This window comes from Salmo salar, chromosome ssa24 (assembly GCF_905237065.1).
Source record: "Salmo salar chromosome ssa24, Ssal_v3.1, whole genome shotgun sequence".
Taxonomy (NCBI): Eukaryota; Metazoa; Chordata; class Actinopteri; order Salmoniformes; family Salmonidae; genus Salmo; species Salmo salar.
This window is the reverse complement of record NC_059465.1, coordinates 12,891,729-12,916,666: the sequence shown is the minus strand read 5'-3', so window position 1 is coordinate 12,916,666 and position 24,938 is coordinate 12,891,729. Positions and strand designations below refer to the sequence as shown.

Here is a 24,938-nt window from a genome sequence, read left to right as displayed (position 1 = left end):
TGTTCCATAGTATTGAGGTCAGGGCTTTGTGATGGCCACTCCAATACCTTGACTTTGTTGTCCTTAAGCCATTTTGCCACAACTCTGGAAGTATGCTTGGGGTCATTGTCCATTTGGAAGACCCATTTGTGACCAAGCTTTAACTTCCTGACTGATGTCTTGAGAGGTTGCTTCAATATATCCACATCATTTTCCTCCCTCATGATGCCATCTATTTTGTTAAGTGCACCAGTCCCTCCTGCAGCAAAGCACCCCCACAACATGATGCTGCCACCCCCGTGCTTCACGGTTGGGATGATGTTCTTTGGCTTGCAAGCCTCCCCCTTTTTCCTCCTAACATAACGATGGTCATTATGGCCAAACAGTTCTATTTTTGTTTCATCAGACCAGAGGACATTTCTCCAAAAAGTACGATCTTTGTCCCCATGTGCAGTTGCAAACCGTAGTCTGGGTTTTTTTATGGTGGTTTTGGAGCAGTGGCTTCTTCCTTGCTGAGCGGCCTTTCAGGTTATGTCGATATAGGACTCGTTTTACTGTGGATATAGATACTTTTGAAACCTGTTTCCTGCAGGATCTTCACAAGGTCCTTTGCTGTTGTTCTGGGATTGATTTACACTTTTCGCACCAAAGTACGTTCATCTCTAGGAGACAGAACACGTCTCCTTCCTGAGCGGTATGACAGCGGCGTGGTCCCATGGTGTTTATATGTACTATTGCGTACTATTGTTTGTATAGATGAACGTGGTACCTTCAGGCGTTTGGAAATTGCTCCCAAGGATGAAACAGACTTGTGGAGGTCTACCATTTTTTTCTGAGGTCTTGGCTGATTTCTTTGGATTTTCCCATGATGTCAAGCAAAGAGGCACTGAGTTTGAAGGTAGGCCTTGAAATACATCCGCAGGTACTCTCAAATGATGTCAATTAGCCTATCAGAAGCTTCTAAAGCCATGACATCATTTTCTGGAATTTTACAAGCTGTTTAAAGGCACAGTCAACTTAGTGTATGTAAACTTCTGACCCACTGGAATTGTGATACAGTGAATTATAAGTGAAATAATCTGCCTGTAAACAATTGTTGCAAAAATTACTTGCGTCATGCACAAAGTAGATGTTCTAACCGACTTGCCAAAACTATAGTTTGTTTACAAGAAATTTGTGGAGTGGTTGAATAACGAGTTTTAATGACTCCAACCTAAGTGTATGTAAACTTTAGACTTCAACTGTATATACTGTAGCTATGCAAATTTTAAGTCATTACACAAATTTCAGGGTAGAATTCAATTTATTTCAAAAAGCTAAAATGTTTTAATGTGCTGCCCATTTATTCATTTATTTACTTTTAGTGATTTGGTGCCCAGAATTATATGCATTTTGGTTAGGCCAGAATGAGACGGTAAAATAAATATTGGATGGGGAAATTATAATTTTATCTCAGGGAGCTCATAAACATTAACATTAATAATACACTAGACGCGACTTATTCAAATTCACCATAAAGTTACCTCTGACAAATAACTATTATTCTGAATTAATTACGAGTTAAGATTCAACAGAATAGATCATAGATGGATTACAATGAATGTTTTGGTCCTTTCAATTGTAGACCAATGGGATATTTTATTTTACATATCTTCAAAGTATCCTATATCTACAGCCTACAGTGGGCTTATGTTTAATTTGAACCCTCATTAAACTATATGCTTCAGTGCTCTCCTCTTTCTTGTACATCCCAGTAATAGCCATCAATGTTTCTGTAGAATAATTATCTGATTGCAGTAACAAGCTGCCTACATATATATGTGATCAGACAACGCAACACAGTTTATAGGCCAATAGTTTGCAATGTTCCCAAACCAAGTTTCACAGAATCTCACAGCAGTGTGACTGACTGTATTTCGCAATGGGTCCTATGAGATTCTGTGTGACTCACCCTTCCCCCTTCATTTGTCAGAGAGTGCTCCCTTCGTCTGTCTGAATAATGAAGTCACCTCTCCCTGTTGGCTGGGATCCAGGCATAAAAATACTATTGTCAGCATGACAATGAGAAACTACCAGGTCCCCTTCCCATGAGAGCTATGTGTCCTTGTCCACCTGCACCTCTCGCCCCCACACCGCTCCCCTTTCTACCACCCCTCTGCCACCCAGCTCATCACTCACTGTCACACTATCTGTCTGCACGGCACGTGAGCGAGAATGAAACGTGTAATGCATACCCTGTCCGACGAACCGCTTTGGTCTCCGCTAGGAGGTGCACAATAGCTATTTTCTCATATTCGACCGTTTAATGCTAATCCACTAGATGACATTCAATGACATTTCTTGCAAGTAACATTCATCAGCTTTCAAAATATCATCCCTTTGTAAAGAAAATGTTATGGGCACATGTGTCATAGCGATCACAATCCCCTTTGCACCTACATTTTGACCATTCAGTATAAATAAATGAGAGACAAAATATGAGAGGCACCAAAAAAGGTATTAGAGAGTTATTTATCTTCAAAGTTGTTCACTTTTTGGCCGGGCATCAGAAAATACAGTGGGAAAAGAGTTTCTTGCTGAGCGTAATAAATTGGAACGCTTTCAGATCTTTGTGAAGACCTGTTATTCTGTGGGTGGGTTTTAACGATTAGAGAGTTGCGAGGCCAGAATCCAGTAGGAGGCTGTAAGTGGAAACACAACAAAGGCAGGTAAGTGGGCTTACGCTGTCAAAGTCAAACAACCACCCGCATCTGGCTTTACATCTGTAAAAATAGGCCCTGGCTTCCGTGTAACATGCAGTGAACAGCATTGTGGGTAAGGAAAATCTTTAGAAATCTTGAAATGTTCCAATATGTACACTGCCTGGCTCTGTACACAATGGTTTAAAATATAGCATTTTTTTTATTAATGCAGTTAATGAAAACATTTTATTATCCTAACTTTTTTTGGAGGACTGATACCAATTTCTATTTTACAATATATTACTATTATTTAGACATCTTTACATTGGTTTATATATTAATTACTTTAACATAATTTGTACATGCTTGTGGAATTGACATTCCCTGGTCAGATGAAGCATAAGGATGTAAAAAGGCACGCTATTGCTCTGATAATTAGTGGCAAGCAATACAGTCAAAAGAAAAATACAAAATAATATCCTTTTGTATTTGTGAGAACAGTAGTTGCTTTGCATTCTTATAAGTTCATCAGGAAGATGAACAGCTTTTTGAATCGTATAAAAAAATGTCTTATCAGGATTGTGAAATGTCCAAAGCAATTATCCAAATGACAGCCTGAAGTAATTACAGATTGATATGGCGACTGATAAGCAATTTCATCTTTTGATCTGCTCAGTCGAATCAACAAAATGACTCGCTCCAACCTCATCTGCAAAGATTCCTGGGATTGGCTTTATATCAAAAACACAATTCTTGTCATTGCCAGTGTTGAACCACATTGGTAGTTTCATTCAAGTGTCTTATTATTATTTTGTACATGTTCTGTAAGAAATGTAGAGTATTTCAAACAGTACTGTATAGCTCGCTGTAAGCTTATGGTATGGTCTCAACATTTGACCCCCAGCTCAGCTGAACACATACTGTATATTGATAATATTCTTCTGAAGATTCAGCAGTTGAAAGCTTTTTGCTCTAAGGGGAAAGCTCAGTGCACACAGTCCATAGAATAATCCACACACTGTGAACTCATCTGATCAGTCCCAGGGCCTATAGCTATCTCATATGAAATGCTCTCTGACTGTCTGTCCATGGGTTTGTCTTCCAAGACTGAAATTATATAATTTTCTCAGAGGTAATGTCTTGTCTCAATGCCTCGGATGCTTTATCCAGTTCCGTATCATCCACTTTTGACCAGAACACCTCTGCACCACCAGTCGAAGGCCAAAGTTGGCATCTTTGGACATCTCCACCTCCAGGCACCGTCCAGTGTCCCTGCTGATGATTGGACCATTCTGAAAAACAAGACGCGAAAGGATCCTATCAAAAACACTGATATTGAAATAGAACACATTGTTCCAAACAACTTTGTGTAACCTCAAATCACTCTCTATATTCCTGATGGTAGGTATTATGTTCAAATATTGTTACTATTACCCGCTCCATACAGGCACACTCGGTCATGTGACAGTTGTGAATGCAAATGCACTGAATGGACATGGGATTTGACATACTCTTCTACAATGGAGGGACCTTTATCAGCAGCAACAACATTTAATCTCACATTTAACACATAGCTCATACTATTATAGAGAACAATTTATTTTCCTCAATATGTATGCAATACATGACTCAGTTAATTTGATGAAGCCAGAGGCTCTTCCAGAAACATTGATCAATTATTGTATTTGAATCCATTTGTGTTTTGTTTTTACCTGTGTAAAATCCCACAGCCTCTGTGAAACCCGCGAAACAGAGTCACATTTTTTCAAGCTTGGCGTGCGCCCTCTTCCGTCATCAATGAGACATTTTGTATTGGGCAGGAAGGTGGTTGACCCTAGGGGTCCTAACTGCAGCAGGCCCTCTGTTGAGTAACGGGCAAGCTGAAAAACAGAGATGAACATCAGGCAGTTAATTTGATTATAACAAAAAGAAACATGGATCCAAAATGCTGTACATTTGAGTAAATGCTGCAAATAAAATTGGTAAGTAGTGCACCAGAAAGTATTTTCACCATCCAACTCTAATTCAGTGAGCAAATTCATTAGCTGTATGCAAACTTAAGATATTTATGGACCTGCTAAGTCTATTATCTATGTTACTGTCCTAGGACATTATAATACAAACAGAGGCATAGTTTATTAATGCTAAAGATTTTTTCAACCAGACATAATCCCTGGTCATTCAATCCAGTACTAGAAAGTGTGTGTGTCTGCGTGTCGTATCTGTTACTTAAGGATACAGTAGAAATAGCATCCATTATTCATTACACTGATCCTCTCACAGAAATGAGAAGATAAAGATAGGTGGGTCTTCAATACAGCCCAAAATCGCAATATTCTGCTCTTCCCCATTGTTCCACAGTCATCCAGGTAAAAGGGGGTGTTGTAACGGAGGTAACTATATGAACCAAAACAAGAGGAGGTCGGGGTCGATCAATATAACGGAATGCTTTTGAACCCATACTGTTGACGACCCGGCGTAGATGGACATTATGTGAGCCTTGCAGCTGACTGAATGGCTGCTGCTGCAGGCTGATATTTTCTGTTACCACTCCCTTAAACCAAATACTCAGAGCTGGATAAACAATATACAAGCCAGCTCATGTGGGGACAGTGGCTGTACTGGAGCTCTGGCTGAAGGTGACAGAGTGCTCATTGTGCAGAGTGCTGCACAGAGTGCTGCAGATAAAGAGACACCAATTTGGAACACATGAAAAATGTGGAATGGGTTCATCACTTACTTGTCCAGACTTTTCAGCTTTTACTACCTTGGGTCTGGTGAAAGTCCTGTGGCTGATTGCCTTTTCACTATTTCTATTGAAATACCAAGGGAATGTATTTCAAATACCATCTTTTCAAATCTTTTGCATGCTGAAAAGAAGTGTACAATGTAGATCTTGGAGCAGTAAAGTTGATCCTTGAAGTTAAACTCTATCCATATTTTTCTGTGTCTTGGGATGTTAAAGTGACCATATTGCCAACACACCGGCAGTCACGAATCATGACCAGTCAAACTCCACCTGACAGTTGAGAGCCCCTAGGCTTCTCCAAAAGTGCACGTTGATGCCGCTGATGGTCATTAGTAGCATACCAAACTTGCTAATGGCTAGTCGCTAATGGCCTGGTACTCTATTGGTACTCTATTGTCCCTCTAATCACTCTGACATCAATGCAAATGGGTCGAAAATCAAATCAAAAACTTAATCAGAGCCCTGGCATTAAGAGTCTGAGCGGAATAGGATCACCGGTTGAGCAGCGAGAGCCTGCTCCTCATAGCTGGTTGATGCATGGAATGAAATGTGTTCCTATGAGCCCAACATATATTGCCTATGCTATGCAATTGCGTGAGAAAACAGAGTTTTGATGGCCTCTATTAAAAAGAGGAGGATCCCATCAGCTTTCTATAAGCTAGGCCTACTAATAGCCTATTAAGCATATTGCTTCACTTTACAACCGGAGTAGCCTACCTGGCTGGCATGAAAATGAACAGCGGGAAAAGTGTCCTCCATTAGTTATTCAAGTGCATGTCTATTTTCTCCCTGCTCCTGTTCTGACAGTTGCATAATAATGGCCCATTCTACAGTAAATCAAAACTAATTTCACACATTTATTATTAAGTACATGTAAAGACAACATTACATTGAGAATAGTCTGATGGGTGAGAATATTATCACTTGTGAATGATGCCCAGCACGTGCAGAAATATGTATTTTTATAAACCCAGTCAATGTGCAATCGCGTGTGAAAACAGTTTTGACTTGCCACTATTTAAAAGAGGATCCCAGTTTTCTTGTGATACAGTATATTTATTGTTCAATTCTTAAAATGAAGCACATTAATCCGCTTTACAACCGGTGTAACCTACCCGGCATATTAAAAAATATAACCACAGGAAGCTTTTCCTCCATTCACTATTCGAGTGCAGGCTATGTTTTTTTTGTGGGCCATTCTAAATAAAACAAATTTCCACACTTATATTAGTAGGCTAATTAGTAGGCTAGAGCACATACGTTTCATGCAACTTTTTTAAAATCATCATCAGAGTCGCATCATGCAGCTTTAGTTATGATACAAACCTTAGCCTATATGTTTTGATTTCTAATAGATTCTAAAGTTGCATAAATCACTCATACAGTTATAAATTAAGCATACAGTGCCTTCAGAAAGTATGAACACCTTTTGACTTTTTTCACATGTTGTGTTACAGTCTGAATTTAAAATTGATTCAATTAACATTTTGTGTCACTGGTCTACACACAATACCCCATAATGTCAAAGTGGAATTATGTTTTTAGACATTTTTACAAATGAATAAAACATGAAATGCTGAAATGTCTTGAGTCAATAAGTATTTAACCCATTTGTTATTGTCAGCCTAAATAAAATCAGGAGTAGAAATACACTTAACAACTCACATAATAAGTTGCATGGATTCACTCTGTGTGCAATAATAGTGTTGAACATTATTTTTGAATGACTACCTCATCTCTCTACCTCATCTCTAGACCCCACAAACAATTATCTGTAAGGTCCCTCAGTCGAGCAATGAATTTCAAATACAAAGACCAGGGAGGTTTTCCAATGGCTAGCAAAGAAGGGCACCTATCGGCACAGTACATGGGTAAAAAAAATAATTAAAAGCAGACAATGAATATCCCTTTGAGCATGGTGAAGTTATTAATTACACTTTGGATGGTGTATCAATACATCCAGTCATTACAAAGATATAGGTGTCATTCCTAACTCAGTTGCCACAGAGGAAGGAAACCGCTCAGGAATTCCACCATGAGGCCAATGGTGACTTTAAAACAGTTAGAGTTTAATGGCTGTGATAGGAGAAAACTAAGGATGGATCAACAACATTCTAGTTACTCCACAATACTAACCTAAATGACAGTGAAAAGAAGGAAGCCTGTACAGAATACAAATATTCTAAAACATGCATCATGTTTGGAATAAGGCACTAAAGTAAAACTGCAAAGAATGTGGCAAAGAAAATAACTTTACAGTATGTCCTGAATATAAAGTGTTATGTTTGAGGCAAATCCAACACAACACATCACTGAGTACCACTCTTCATATTTTTCAATTATGGTTGATGGCTGCATAATGTTATGGGTATCTTTTTCATCGGCAAGGACAAATTCTTTTTTGGGGGATAAAAGGAAACAGAACAGAGCTAAGCACAGGCAAAATCCTAGAGGAAAACCTGGTTCAGTTTGCTTTCCAACAGACACTGGGAGACAAATTCACCTTTCAGTAGGACAATAACTTAAAACACAAGGCCAAATATACACTGGAATTGCTTACCAAGAGGACATTGAATGTTCCTGTGTGGCCTAGTTACAGTTTTGATTTAAATCGGCTTGAAAATCTATGGCAAGACTTGAAAGTTGCTGTCTAGAAATGATCAACAACCAACTTGTTAGAGATTGAAGAATTAAAAAATTATAATTAAGTGATAATACCAGAGAAGTTGGTGTTTGGTGGATATATTGCCACGGGTGTTGTTAGGCCCGAGACTAAGTGTTATTGTTATGTATCTATGGGCGTGACCCAGTTGTTCATTCTAAGTGTGTTATTGCCATATTGGTTGGAAATGTTCTTATCCCTTGCTTGCTAGCTAACTACGGCTAACTTACAGTCACATCAAACAGCGCAGCCAGAATAACAGAAAAGTAGCTGCATTTGCATTTGTTTAAGCTGTTTTCTAGTGACAATTATTTGGATACATCCATAACAATAAGCTAATAATGCGCGATTTCACCTGACATAGAAAATGTGCTCGTCAGGACACTGCTCAGAAAAGCTAAGTTAGGCAACAACACAGCTAACACAATCACTTCAAACTAAAGCTGGAAAGACTGAAAACTATCTACAATTCATTTCGTTTGACATGTTTTCTATTGACATTTGTTTGTATATATCCATAAAAATGATGCCTTCTGATTCTTGATTTCGACTGGCTGAGAAAAGCTGTCTGCCTGTCTGTCTCATCCCAATTCCCGACATGTGCATTACTATGGGACAGCTGATGATCGAATTTCAATATTGAAACAATGTACAAATGTCAGAAAGACAGTAAGGTTTATACAAATCTCTGCTGTTGACAACCAAATGCTAGTCTAAAAGAAATGGGAGATAATGTCTAGATGCTTTTTATAGTGGAGATCAAGTTTATAAATGGCCTGGATGGGCTAATGAGACAGTGGATTTGTCAGTGAGATGGAACAGAGTAAATAGGCATTTCAACATCATAGTTTTAGCCGGTTGTAAATTGTGGAATAGACACCGGCTGGAATGTGGTTTCAACCAATCAGCATCCAGGATTAGACCCATTCGTTGTATAATGTGCAAATATTGTACAACTGTGAGAGAAAAATTATGTATTTACCTGATTTGTTTGATATTAACAGCTAACAATTAATACTTAACAAACAGTAAGACATTTCTGTTCTATTAATACTGTGTTTCTGTAAAGGGGTGCTTTCCACTCGAGCTTCCTGCAGTTAGTCTGGGCGTATGGTCAAGGGAACGGGTTTTGCTAGAGATAGCTCGAGCTGACAATGACTTGGTGATAAATATCTACAGCTGGCATTCCATAGACAAGATGTGGTGTGTGTGACCCGAGATAGAGATAGCCTGGAAGAGTTTAGAACAATCCCTCATTGTCTCATCTTCATCCTGACAAAGTCTCTCTCAGTATAAATTTCCACGACACAACCCAGGTGTGCAAAGTTCTTAGAGATTTATTCAGAAAAGACTCACAGCTGTAATCACCGCCAAAGGTGATTCTAACAGGGTGTGAATACTTATGAATAGTTAAGTGAATACTTATGTCAATTTGATATTTCGGTATTTCACTTTCAATAAATTTGCAAACATTTCTAAACACACTTTGCCATAATGGGTGTTGTGTTTAGATGGGTGAGAAAAAAAATCTATTTAATCCATTTTGAATTCAGGCTGTAACACAACAAAATGTGGAATAATTCAAGGGGTATGAATACTTTCTGAAGGCAATGTAGGAGGACCTGTTTCAAATGATCACTTTGTTAACCACTTAACACAGAAAAGCTGCATGTGCACACTCCCTCAGAAATCTTTTGGGGAAAATATCCTTTCTATTTTATTCAGCTACATTCAATTGTGTTCTTACCCTATAATAATATAAAATAATGCCCCAGGAATTATAAGCAAATCTTATCTGCTAAATGAACTAGTGTAGCCCACAGCCATATGGTATAGCCAGATCTGGGCCTAACATAAGGACAACTCAGAATATGCTATTCTGTTCTTCTGAAATAAGCCACATTTTCTTCATATCATTATGTTTCTTTAGACCTGCCTATAATAATGTATTTATTGTGATGGTGTAGGCTATATAACATTTATTTATCCGACTTTTTCAAATGTAGATGTTTCAAAGGTCCGCATCACTGGCTTGTATGCAATGCGTGGAAGCCTGGAGATGCTAAATGTATTTATATTAATTTATGGTCAATTACCATGAGACCGGCAGTTATTTGCTTGACAGTTACCGTCTGACAAAATTTCATGACCGACACAGCCCTATCTGTATCACAAAGTGGTAGCTGTTTTTCCATACTGTTTGAACCACTGGCGTGATAAACTGACTCATCAGTAGTGGAAATGAGAACTGTAGACAGTCCAGCAATATAATCCCTGTTACGATGTGTTTACAGCGTTAAGGAGTGGATGCCTTTATTTCCTAACGCAATTCAAATCTGACTATAACAAATAATTTGCCACCATACGGAAATTTTTATGCCAAGCCAATCAACCTGTTCTCAAAACATTAGAGCCTGATGCTCAATTACTTAGCGCAGTAAAGTTTGGGTGGGAGCCTCTTTGGGTCAGGCTAATCATGAGTTCACTAATTGGCTCATTAACACCAGGCTGGGGTACAGTATAGTAAATATGATGTATGTGTGTTATTGTATAGCAGGAAGTATTTCAGAGTGCTATGGTAATCCCCCCTCCACACCTCGCTCTACCACAGAGTGACAGCTCTGCAATGTGCCACTCTGAGATTGCTGTACTGTACTCCACTGTACAATTACATTATCCCATTTATAAAGCTGCTGACTATGCTCTCTGACAAATACACTATACTAGTAGCTTTTCAAAGTAAATAGTATATATTTTTATGACTGCTGAATACCAACTATCAATCACTTAGATCATGTACTTTCAGGTAGAGAGATACCTCACGAAACAACTGCTCTATATCCCTCTCGATAGTGCGTTCTTCTGTCTCTTCTCTCAATTCCCTACTACATCGCACAGTTTGGGTTTGATCTAAATTTATCTCTAGAGAAACTACACATTGCGCTCACAGAAGAAAACTTAACGAAATGGAATTCAAATAACTGAACTGACGTTGGTAAATTAGTTGTTTAATAAACAAAAATACAGTTGAAGTCGGAAGTTTACATACACTCAGGCTGGAGTCATTAAAACTCGTTTTCAACCACTCCAAAAATGTATTGTTAACAAACTATAGTTTTGGAAAGTCGGTTAGAACATCTACTTTGTGCATGACACAAGTCATTTTTCCAACAATTGTTTACAGACAAGTTATTTCACTTGTAATTCACAGTATCACAATTCCAGTGGGTCAGAAGTTTACATACACTAAGTTGACTGTGCCTTTAAACAGCTTGGAAAATTCCAGAAAATGATACCATGGCTTTAGAAGCTTTTGATAGGCTAATTGACATCATTTGAGTCAATTGGAGGTGTACCTGTGGATGTATTTCAAGGCCTACCTTCAAACTCAGTGCCTCTTTGCTTGACATCATGGGAAAATTAAAAGAAATAGCCAAGACCTCAGAAAAAAATTGTAGACCCCCACAAGTCTGGCTCATCCTTGGGAGTAATTTCCAAATGCCTGAAGGTACCACGTTCATCTGTACAAACAATAGTACGCAAGTATAAATGTCCTCTGGTCTGATGAAACAAAACTAGAACTGTTTGGCCATAATGACCATCATTATGTTTGGAGGAAAAAGGGGGAGGCTTGCAAGCCAAAGAACACCATCCCAACTGTGAAGCACGGGGATGGCAGCATCATGTTGTAGGGGTGCTTTGCTGCAGGAGGGTCTGGTGCACTTAACAAAATAGATGGCATCATGAGATAGGGAAATTATGTGGATATATTGAAGCAACCTCTCAAGACATCCGTCAGGTTAAAGCTTGGTCACAAATGGGTCTTCCAAATGGACAATGACCCCAAGCATACTTCCAAAGTTGTGGCAAAATGGCTTAAGGACAACAAAGTCAAGGTATTGGAGTGGCCATCACATAGCCCTGACCTCAATCCTATAAAAAGTTTGTGGGCAGAACTGAAAAAGCATGTGTGAGCAAGGAGGCCTACAAACCTGACTCAGTTACACCAGCTCTGTCAGGAGGAATGGGCCAAAATTCACCCAACTTATTGTGGGAAGCTTGTGGAAGGCTACCTGAAACATTTGACCCAAGTTAAACAATTTAAAGGCAATGCTACCAAATACTAATTGAGTGTATGTAAACTTCTGACCCACTGGGAATGTGATGAAAGAAATAAAAGCTGAATTAAATCATTCTCTCAACTATTATTCTGACATTTCACATTCTTAAAATAAAGTGGTGATCCTAACTGACCTAAGACATGGAATTTTTGCTAGGATTAAATGTCAGGAATTGTGAAAAACTGAGTTTAAATGCATTTGGCTAAGGTGTATGTAAACTTCCGACTTCAACTGTAACTGACATTTTAGTTAATCACTCAGCACTACATTGATTAGAACTTTCAACTTTAAATATTTTTTCTACAAAACTTTGAAATGTGCTGTATTCACATATGTAGACACTGGTATTGTGCTGGAGATAATGAAATGAGGTTAAAAAGTGGTGAAATAAATAAATCCCCTTAGGGCTAGGGGTCCCGCTAGCGGGACAACTTCCTGTGAAACTGGAGGGCGCAATTCAAATAAATAATCATAAAAACTATGGATATTAAACATTTAGGTACATACAAGTGTCTTATATCGGTTGAAAGCTTAAATTCTTGTTACTCTAACTGCACTGTCCGATTTATAGTAGCCATTACAGCGAAAGCATTCCATGAGACTGTTTGAGGACGGTGCCCCACATCAAAATATTTTTTCCAACAGCACAGGTTTCATACATTCACAAATAACGATTAAATATTCACTTACTTTTTGAAAATCTTCCTCTGATTTGTCATCCAAAAGGTCCCAGCTATAACATGTAGTATCGTTTTGTTAGATAAAATCTTTCTTTATATCCCAAAAAGTCTGTTTAGTTGGCGTCATCGATTTGAGTAATCCACTCGTTCAACATACAGAGAAAGGAATCTGAAAATCTACCCCTAAACTCTGTTTCAACAAGTCAACATACATTTCTATTTACTCCTCAGATACCCTAAAATGTAATCAAACTATAATATTTCTTACAGAAAGAAGTATGTTCAATAGGAAACCGATTTTAGCTCGTGTTCTGTCTTCATTGCGTGCGCATACACGAATTTCCAAGACTGCGTCCTTGTTCTAAAACTGATATTTGTTATTTGTTTTGGAAGTTACAATCCCGAAAACCTTGAACATAGACTGCTGACACCCTGTGGAAGCCATAGGAATTGCATCTTAGGAGTTAGAATTCAGTATGCCCCTATACCTTCCATTGTAAGAGCATGGGTTCTCAAAAAAAAAAGATTCCGGTCGGTTTTTCTTTGGATTTTCTCCTACGATATCTATTGTGTTATATTCTCCTAAGCAAGCCGACCATACAGTACAGAATCCCTGGACAGAACACAGCTCATTTCCTCTCCCTATGGGGGTTGAGCAACAGCAGGAGACCAGCGTGTGATGTGAAACACCCTGTTTGCGTCCACAATGTCACCCTATTCTGTATGAGAATGACATCCTATGCCATTTGGACGCAGCCCCTGACTACTACCGATCCCTTTGCTGGGGTCTTAAAAGGCCTCTTAGCATAAATGATTCAAACAGAGAACAGGGAGCAACATACACTGTCCACTGCTCCATGTACACCACACATTTCAGGTATTCCTGCTGGGATGAGCCAGGTGGGTTGAGTGGGGCGACCCTGGCCCTGGAATCCCCATCCTCTGCCATGCCCTATATCAGGATTAGCCCAAATGGACAAGGTGAGCCATTGTCATCTTAGTTTTGAACCTCCTTACAAGAGGCATGGGGGAAACAGAGAGACTAATAAAGATTTATTCCGCACAATTACATTTTTTATACGTAATAGGAAAAGTTCAGTAAAATCAAAACGACTCTAAAAATGGAATTGGATCCTGTGTAGTAGCTTTGTAATCTAATGATACAATGACATAACATTCATTTCCATTTGTTTATTTCCCCTGAGGGTAGGATTAAAGACTCAGTGTAGCTTTACTGGACCGCACTGAGCTCTCTCCGGAGGATGGAAGGGGAAAAGAGCCAGCCAACACTCTGCAACTATTTTATATTCAGCCTGCGACTGATAATAAACATGTCACTCCGCATCCAGAGGGGGAAAAAAAATCAGCCATGAATAATATTTGCATGATTGCAGGCAAACAAAAATAGTTGCAAAGACCCTTTTGCCCTCACACTCACAGGTCAGCACCTAGTGAATATTCTATAATGGAACTACCAGGGAGGCCATTGATTAAAATATTAGAATAAACAAATGGGAAAGCAAAAATCAATCGAATTATGAATTATACTGAACAAAATTATAAACCCAACATTCAACAATTTCAACGATTTTACAGAGTTACAGTTCATATAAGGAACAAAGTCAATATATGTATTTTTTTTATTAGGCCTTAATCAGGGCAGGGGCGCAGCCATGGGTGTTCCCAGGAGGGCATAGGCCCCTCCCACTTGGGAGGCAGGCCCATCCAGGCCCCGCCAATCAGAATGATTTTATCCCCACAAAAGGGCCATATTACAGACAGAAATACTTCTCAGTATCATCAGCTGTCCAGGTGGTTGGTCTCAGATGATCCTGCAGGTGAATAACCCGGATGTAGAGGTCCTGTGCTGGCATGGTTACATGTGGTTTGCAGTTGTGAGGCCATTTGGACATACTGCCAAATACTCAAAAACCACATTGGAAGCAGCTTATGGTAAAGCAATTAACATTACATTCTCTGGCAACTGCTCTGGTGGACATTGCTGCAGTCAGCATGCCAATTGCGCTCTCCCTCAAAACTTGAGACATCTGTAGCATTGTGTTGTGTGACAAAACTGGCGTTATATTGTCCCCAGTGTAATGATCATGCTTTTTAATCAGCTTCTTGATATGCCACACCTGTCAGGTGGATGGATTATCTTAGCAAAGGAGAAATGCTCACTAACAGGGATGTAAACAATTTTGTCCACAAAATTTGAGAGAAATAAGCTTATTGTGCATATGGAACATTTCTGGGATCTTTTATTCCAGCTCATGAAACATGGGATCAACATTTTACATGTTGCGTTTATATTTTTGTTCATTATATTGTAAATATATTCACAATTCTGAGCTTTTTTCCCCAAAATGAAATGTGATTTGTAGATTTTGCTTGGCTGTCAATATTGAGATAAGTGTCATACACTGCATACTGTAACAATAATGCTTAAATTATTTAGTGAAGAAAGAAGGTACCTTCATGTTCAAACAACCCGAAAATGTAAACAGAGTCTTTATATTATTTGTAAATATACAAAAGAGAGTGAAATCTGCTAACCTGTGAGGACATCCCGTGGCAGGGGTAGAGAATGGCTTTGTCATCGTCCTCTGATCCCTGGTCCAGACAGTAGCCACTGGCCTTACTGTTCCTGACCTGCAACACACCAAAAAACATAGACACTTTACTGTTTCTGACCTGCAAAACACCTAACAACAAACACTTTAGTGTTCCTGACCTGCAACACACCAAACAACACAGACACTTTACTGTTCCTGACCTGTAACACACCAAACAACACAGACACTTTACAGTTCCTAAACTGCAACACAAAAACAGCACCTAAAATATACTGTTCATGACCTGCATCACACTAAACAACAGACACTTTACTGTTCCTGACCTGCAACACACCGAACATCACATATACTTTTCTCTTCCTGACCTGCAGCACACAAAACAACAGACATTTTACTGTTCCTGGCCTGCAATACACCAAACAACACAGACACGTTACTGTTCCTGACCTGCAACACACCAAACAACACAGACACGTTACTGTGCATGACCTGCAACACACCTAACAATAGACACTTTACTGTTCCGGACTTACAACGGACCAAACAACACAGAAACTTTACTGTTCCTGATCTGCAACACACAAAACAACATACATTTTACTGTTCCTGACCTGCAACACACCTAACAACAGACACTTTACTGTTCCTGACTTACAACACACAAAACAACACAGTACATTTACTGTTCCTCACCTGCAACACACCAAACAACCTACACATTACTGTTCCTGACCAACAACTTAACAAACAACAGATACTTTGCTGATCCTGACCTGCAACACACCAAACAACAGACTATTTCCTGCTCCTAACCTGCAAAAGATGAAACAACAGAGACTTTACTGTTCCTGACCTGCAACACACCAAACAATAGACAGTTTACTGTTCCTGACCTGCAAAACACCAAACAACACATAAGCATTATTGTTCCTGACCTGCAACACACCAAACAACACATAAACCTTACTCATCCTTACCTGTAACACACCAAAAAAAACAGATACACTTTAATGTTCCTTACCTGCAACAAACCAAACAACACATAAACCTTACTGATCCTGACCTGTAACACACCAAACAACACATAAACCTTACTGATCCTGACCTGTAACACACCAAACAACAGATACTTTAATGTTCCTTATCTGCAACAAACTAAAGAACACCTTAACTTTACTGTTCCTGACCAGCAACACACCAAACAACATACTATTCCTGACTTGCAACACACCAAACAACAGATAATTTACTGTTCTTGACCTGCAACAGACCAAAGAATACAGACACTTTAATGTTCCTGTCCTGCAACATAACAAACAACACAGATACTTTTCTGGTCCTGACCTGCATCACACCAAAGAACAGACACTTTACTGTTCCTGACCTGCAACACACCAAACAGACACTTTAATGCTCATGTCCTGCAACATAACAAACAACACAGATACTTTTCTGGTCCTGACCTGCAACACACCAAACAGATACTTTACTGCTCCTGACCTGCAACACACCAAACAAAATACTGTTCCTGACCTGCAACACACCAAACAACACATAAACTGTACCGTTCCTGACATGTAACACACCAAACATACTGTTCCTGACCTGCAACACACCAAACCACATACAGTTCCTGACCTGCAACACACCAAACAACATACAGTTCCTGACCTGCAACACACCAAACAACATACTGTTCCTGACCTGCAACACACCAAACAACATACTGTTCCTGACCAGCAACACACCAAACAACATACTGTTCCTGACCTGCAATACACCAAACAACATACAGTTCCTGACCTGCAACACACCAAACAACATACTGTTCCTGACCTGCAACACACCAAACAACATACTGTTCCTGACCTGCAACACACCAAACAACATACAGTTCCTGACCTGCAACAAACCAAACAACATACTGTTCCTGACCGGCAACACACCAAACAACAGATCATTTACTGTTCTTGACTTGCAACAGTCCAAAGAACACATACACTTTAATGTTCATGACCTGCAACATAACAAACAACATATACTTTACTGTTCCTGACCTGCAACACACCAAACAGCACAGTTGCTTTACTGGTGCTAACCTGCAACACACCAAACAAGAGATACTGTACTTTTCCTGACCTGTAACACATAAAACAACACATACACTTTACTGTTCCTGACCTGCAACACACCAAACAACACAGTCACTTTACTGGTGCTAACCTGCAACACACCAAACAAAATATACTTTACTGTTCCTGACCTGCAACACACCAAAAATATATATAATGTACTGTTCTTGACCTGCAATGTAAAAAACAACACAGATACTTTACAGTTTCTGACCTTCAACACACAAAACAACACAGCCACTTCACTGTTCCTGACCTGCAACACACAAAACAACATACACACTTTACTGTTCCTGACCTGCAAAACACAAAACAACATAGACACTTTACTGTTCCTGGCCTGCAACACACCAAACATGACAGATACTTTACTGTTCCTGAACTGCAACACACCATACAAAAAACACTTTACGGTTCCTGACCTGCAACACACCAAACAACACAGATATATACACACATGAAGATGGAAATCAGGCTACGCTTAGATTCAGGGAAAGATGTACTCAGTGCATGAGTCTGTGCAAAGTTTGCATTTATTATTTTCAGAAGGGAATTAATGGTATAAACACAAAACTGTTGTTATAACAGTCTTATCGAACCTATTTTCGATAATTTTTAGAGCCTCTTGTCCAGAATATACTGTAAAATATATATTTTTGTAAATATTAGTAATAAGAAACGGCACTTCATCATCATCTCACATCTCATAAAGTAAGAATGTAAACACTACAGTGATGAGAGATTCCATTTTAACCCAATGAGTCTCACCGTAACACCGGGATGTTTTGGACCCCTTTAAAACAGTTACAGACTTCTGGGATTTGTTCTGGGCCATTGTATTTGTCTATTTCTTCTGCATCCGTAGATACTGTACCAACCATTATTCTGTGTTTGTGAGACAAGGGCGGAACCAGAAGGGGCCCGGAGTTGGGTCTTTTTACAAAAACATATGTAGAGTCTTAATAGTTTAAGCTAGTAAAAGCTATCTATTAAAAGCTGAGACTCTCATGAATACGCACATGTGACATGTCTATGACAAGCATTAGAAGGTAATGGGTTCTTCTACATAGAAGATCATTGGAAATCCCAGGACATAGTGTCTATAATACTCTAATAAGCTCACATAGTTGCTGTCACAAACTCCAAACTCCACACAGTTGTCACTGAGTAGTTGTATATTCATTTCCCAGTGAGCAAACAAATTCATTTTGATTAGGTTTTTGCTTTGGCAGACCTTATTTTTTTTATTGACATCTGTCAATAAAATTCATGAATGCTCCCAAGTTGCGCAGTATCACATCCGGCCGTGATTGGGAGTCCCATAGGGTGGAGCACAATTGACCCAGCGTTGTCCAGGTTTGGCCCGGGGTAGGCCGTCATTGCAAATAAGAATTTGTTCTTAACTGACTTGCCTAGTTAAACAAAAGTTAAATATAAAATAAATAAATTAATTAATAAATGTTTTGTGTTGTTTTGTGTTCTAATTATATTTAGCCTCACTTCATAGTGAGGCTAAATATAAGGGCTGAACATGCAGATAAATTAATGTCAGATATATGAAAAGCCAATTTTAGCTGGGGTCTCGGGACTGATCTGGACTCCTGGTCCAGATGGTAGTGTGGATTAGTGTGCTTTTAAGACTATTTGATTGAATGTGTATCACTTTATTTCCACCATGTGAATGTAACCGGTGTGAAATGGCTAGATAGTTTGCAGTGCGTGCTAATAGCGTTTTAATCAGTGACCACTCTCTCTGAGACCTTGAACTAGTTGTTTCCCTTGCTTTGCAAGGGCTGCAGCTTTTGTGGAGCGATATCTAACAATGCTTCGTAGGCAGCAGTTGCTGATGTATTCAGAGGATCCTTGGTTCAAGCCCAGGTTGTGGTGAGGAGAGGGACAGAAACAATACTGTTACATGAAGATATCTATCATGTTGTGTTGTCTGGTAAAAGTTGTACGTTTTAAGAGTCGTATGTATTCGATACACATGGTATACACCGTCCAACCAAACGCTTACTTGCAGTTTCCTTCTCGACAATGCAACAACAATAAGAAATAATAAAAGATAACAATATGAACATAAAGTAAATGGCTCAGTAGAACAGAATAAACATTTTAGCATAAGTATAATACAGGAAGGCAGAATTTATAGTCCAATATTGACACATGTTTTGGGGAAGGGGGGATTGGGAGGGTAAGTGTTTAAATTGTGCAGTATTTACAAATCATAGTAAGAAACTGGTAGCAGCAGTTGTGATGTGTGTGCTGCATGAATGTTTATGTGTGTGTGTGTGTGTGTGTGTGTGTGTGTGTGTGTGTGTGTGTGTGTGGGGGGGGGGATGTGTGTATGTCTGAGCTGGTGGTCAATCCAGTTCAAGTGTTCAGCAGTCTGATGGCTTGTAGATATAAAATGTCTCAAAGCCTTTTGGTATCCGATAACGGTCCGATAACGTCTGCTCGACGGTAAGGGAGTGAACAGCTCGTGGCTGGGGTGTGTGGGGTCCTTGGTGATGCTGCGGGCCTTCCTCAGGCACCGTTTTCGAGTAGATGTCCTGGATGGATGGGAGCATGGTCCCAGTGATGTACTGGGCCACTGGTCTGGTCAGTGCAGCTGTGGTTCAGCTGTGGTTCAGCTGCTGCGGTATGGCAAACACAAGGTAACTGTTCCAAGACTTGAATCCATTTGCAAGAAGCAGGGCTAGCAGCATTCATGGGGCCAGGGTCACCAACATTGTGATGCTTGATGAAGTTACGGCCTATTTTAATTCTGATATATGCCGACCATATACTTGAAAAGCTTATTGATTTTCTCCCCCGACTCTGATGTCGAAATCAATAAGTAAAAGTCTTTTTATTTTACAATGATTCTGAATTGGCTGTCTGACTTCTTGCGCTCAATTTCTCATCCTGTCATAATCTTTTCCGCTGTGCAGGGTTGTGCAGCCGAGCCCAAACAATCAAGTCGGCATCGAAAGCTAATAAGTGTGTAATTAAAACTCATTACGTCGAAATTGCATCAAATTTTGTAGCTGCGCAGCGTTTCTGTGGAAACATGATACCTTTACCTTTCGATGACTCCCTGTAAATTAATGTATTTCCCTTCAACGTGTAATCTTGCAGAAGTGCAGAAGCGGTGAAATACAATGTCAATGGTAGATTGATTGAGTATACATTATGTAAACATAACTCGCGTAGTACTGTATGTGACATTAAAGAAAACACTGCTTCTTATATTGAAGCTCTTATATGCAAATACAGAGCAAAAAAACAAAGCACACCCTGCAATCACTGCAAGAGACAAGTGCATGCCAAATAATTCAACAAAAGACTGAAGGGAAGATTTCAAGAATATGTGGGTTTGCAAATGAACTAATTTGAAATGTGTATTATTTGTAGAACGTGTCTTCAAACACACAGTAGGCTGCAGCTATTCCACTCAAATATTGTGTCGTTTTCTTTTATTGTGTCATTGATAGTGAAAATGTAATCAGGTATTCCACTACATACAGTATAGGTATTCCACTCAAAACATGCTTTGTTTTTGTATCGCTATCGTTGATAGTGAACAGTGAATGTCTCACCTCCCCATATGTGATTGTGTTGTTGTAGATGCGCATCTCTGGGTAGACATTCTCCAGGTACCAGCGGAAGCTCCGACACTGCAGCCTCTTCCTCAGGGCCACCCGCTCAGACACGTCCCCATAGTCAACCCCAGGGTTCTGGTAGCAAACAGGAAAATAAATCACATTTAACATTTATCCAGGAGGCTATTACTTATTATCTACTTAGCTAAGCAACATGTGACTACACTTGTTGTGGTTTTGAATAGAAAAATGGAGGCCTGGAAAGACTGCTGGAGGGAGGAAGGGTAGAAAAAAGGAAAAGAAAAGAGAGAACCTGAGAGAGGAATAGTGGATTTGGTTTAGAGGTGGATGGATGGTGGCCTGTCATGTGGGACCCTCGTTGTTCTTTCATTAGACATGTATGCTGTGCAAATTCTAATCAGCTGCTTAATTATGAGTCCTCGCGGCCCTGCCGTGCCGGCCGGTGTTGTGCAGGGAGGTGGCTGCTTAATCACTGCTTTGCTCTGAGCTCTGCACTGTGCCCTGGCCTCTGCAGCAGACATACACTGCCTCATTAAGAGGCACAGTGACTTTAAAAATCTCCCTTTTCCACGGGTACCAACCATATTTTAATATCTGAGAATAATGGCATTGTCCTCTGTCTTTCTAACTAGCTATAACATTAGGCTAACAGATGCATTCCATTTGGGAGACGTTATTTGGACTACCTGATGGTGGTAACCACAGTGAATCATAGACCCTGCCCTCCTAGCAGAGTAACCAATAACCAATTATTCTGTGTGTGTGGTGAAGGGAATGGGAGATGGATTAGTTATAAGATAACGTTTTGTACAGTACATGAAATAACTTCTGTGCCATGGGACAGAGAGGTAAAAGCACCATGCCACTGGGATTGTAATTACATAAAGAATGTTATGCGATGAGCTAGTTTGTCTATAGGGTGCTGTCTTAGTTACTGTCGGAGGCCTTCAATCAGTAGGCTGCTCCTCCTGCACGCATCCATTGTACCTGTCCCGTCTTCTCCCTAGCTTTCTGCCACGTTTACAGAGGCATTGGCCTCCCTAGGATTGTTACCTTAATGTGCTCCTGTGTAGGAGGCCTTGTTTGAGTGAAACACAATCCAAAGCTTGTTTCTACTGACAATAATGTTTTGAAAAACATACAATTTCTACCAGGCTGTGTTTTAATAAAGCATTGTGACACACAGATAATTTGCAGTACTTAAATTAGTGTTCTCCATTAAGCTCTTTTTTAAATTTATTATTGAAAATTATTATTTTCTAAGCCCATTTCAATGGCTCTTGAAAGCAATTATGTCTAAACTGATGTATATGAAAGCGGACTCTGATTAAATGAAAGGCCCCCTCATTCATTTGGTTTCAGCTCTCAGCTCCACCACTCAGAGCCAGACGTCGTCGTTCAGATTTCACTGAGCTGCTCTGAAGGTTGAGTTGGATGAAATCTGAATTCTGAATTTCCATTGAGGCATAGTCTCTCTAGAGGGGCCCTGCCGGCACAGATCAGGATGCTGGTCTGAATGAACAAGTGGTGAGGATGGATGGATGGATGGATGGATGGATGGATGGATGGATGGATGGATGGATGGATGGATGGATGGATGGATGGATGGATGGATGGATGAGTAAAAGAGCAGACAGACTCATGTGACCATCTGTGTTCGAACTCGGTCTCCTGTGCACCATAATACTGTGTTACCCTGCTGAGCTAAAGCTTAGGTATTAGCTAACACAAGTCTTCAGGTCTTAGGCAAGGTTACTCATGAGCTTGGTTCACCGAACCACCTCCATTACACTCAATAGAAATAAGCCCTGTTTTGTCATAGAATGTCATTCTATTTATATCATCAATAGAAATAAGCCCTTTCTTTTCACAGAATGTCATTCTATTTCTATCATCACACTAGCCTTGACCTTGGCCGTATGTTCTCCATAGGTCCGGCACTGTCAGACTATGGCTACGCTCACATTCATGGGGATGTTCCAGGCCATGTAGACGTGGGACTTGTACTCGTCCATCCAGACCTCGGCGGCCCGCAGGGCGTTCCTCTTGGCATAGTAGTCAATGTCATTGTTGTACGGCTTCTTTGTCCGCTCGATGTGCGCCACTCTGGCGCAGGGCAGCACCTCCATGCTCCCGCCGCACTGCCACACCTAGAGAGGAGACAGCAGAGAGAAGACAGAGTCAAGCCTAGTTTAGAGGATTGTTTAGTAGTTCAGACAGAGAAAACATCTGTATCTGCAAGATTTCCTGCTAGCTGTTATAGCTGCCTCCTTGTTTATCTTTTTACGGAGGAGGGCGTTTGCTTGATGCAGCAATTAGGTTCCACAGGCCATTCTTTTCTGCTGAAGAGGGTGAAAACAGGCCTGATAAATGGCTCTGTATGGGAATGGCCCATAAATATGAGTGTCCCTAGAGAGTTTCCTGTGACACACAGTAACCCTGGCACTGGATTGTGGTTGAATAGTGTCTGTCTGTTAAAAAGTGGTAATACATAGAAATAGGTGGTAAAAGCATGTAATCCTGGAGAAAAACGTTCATCACTGCAAAAAGTATTGACTGACTACGGGCCTGAAAAATGCAGTGACACTCAACTGTGACCGACTCAATACTCAAGGAAGGAAAATAGTGGCTGCATCATCAGCAACGACTACCAGAATGAATTCTTCCAGGTTATTGGAAAACAATTCCAACCTAAGGTGTCACACCCTGATCTGTTTCACCTGTCTTTGTGATTGTCTCCACCCCCCTCCAGGTGTCGCCCATCTTCCCCATTATCCCCTGTGTATTTATACCTGTGTTCTCTGTTCTTCTGTTGACAAACAAGACGAACTGGCAAGTCAACCAGCGTTTTTGCCCCAGCTCCTGTTTTTCCCAGTCTCTCTTTTTCTCACCCTCCTGGTTTTGACCCTTGCCTGTCCTGAAAATGAGCCCGCCTGCCTGCCTGACCACTCTGCCTGACCCTGAGCCTGCCTGCCGACCCGTACCTTTGCCCCACCTCTGGATTATTGACCACTGCCTACCTTGACCCTGAGCCTGCCTGCTGTCCATTACCGTTGCCCCACCTCTGGTTTACTGACCCCAGTCTGTCTATTGCCTACCTCTGTTGGATTATTAAACCATTGTTAATTCGACGTTGTCTGCATCTGGGTCTTACCTTCATACCTGATATAAGGATAACACTTGCCCAGACACAAAATGACAGCATATAAAGGAAAGTCAAAGTAGAGAGGGAGAGAGAACTTAAAACGAGAACATTTCCAACACCAGAGCAGAAAGATAGAGAGGACAGCATATGGTAATGTAGTCCTCCTGTCTTTTAAACTGCAGAGCCACCAGCACTCCGAGAGTCTCTTAATGACAATCTTCACAATGCAGAACAGATGTTCCAAACCATTAACATTCCACTGAACCCAACATTTACCTCATGCTCAGCATAAGAGGACACAGATAACTGCCTGCATGCCGCAGAGAAATACCCTGAAGAAACCAGGACCTCCACCAGTCGAATTTATAGTACCGAAATACTAATACGTTTTTTAATTACATACTAATGAGTCACCACCCTAAGGTAAAAAAACAAAATTTGGACTGGCAGTGACATCACCATTGTTTTGGAGGGGGTAGTAAGGAATACTTTACATTGTAGTGACTTACTGTAGGTGTACCACTAATGTTTCATATTTTGTGTTAGCATGGATTCCACTGTGCTCCTACTTTATGTGAAACATAAGAGGGTTTCATACCAAACTGCAT

General features: G+C 40.1%; 1 protein-coding gene across 2 annotated transcripts in view; it reads right to left on the bottom strand.

The window, feature by feature from the left end:
- Window positions 1-2,471: 2,471 nt before the first annotated feature.
- LOC106585080 (polypeptide N-acetylgalactosaminyltransferase 9) overlaps window positions 2,472-24,938 on the bottom strand; it is a 91,816-nt gene continuing 69,349 nt past the window's right edge. For both annotated transcript variants that reach the window (XM_014170867.2, XM_014170868.2), the window contains 5 exons: window positions 23,150-23,335; window positions 21,162-21,299; window positions 15,429-15,524; window positions 4,373-4,540; window positions 2,472-3,952 (listed from right to left, as the gene is read on the bottom strand). In XM_014170867.2, coding sequence (XP_014026342.1) covers window positions 3,806-3,952; window positions 4,373-4,540; window positions 15,429-15,524; window positions 21,162-21,299; window positions 23,150-23,335 — 735 coding nt within the window. In that variant the 3' untranslated portion in view covers window positions 2,472-3,805. The remainder of the gene's footprint in view (window positions 3,953-4,372; window positions 4,541-15,428; window positions 15,525-21,161; window positions 21,300-23,149; window positions 23,336-24,938) is intronic.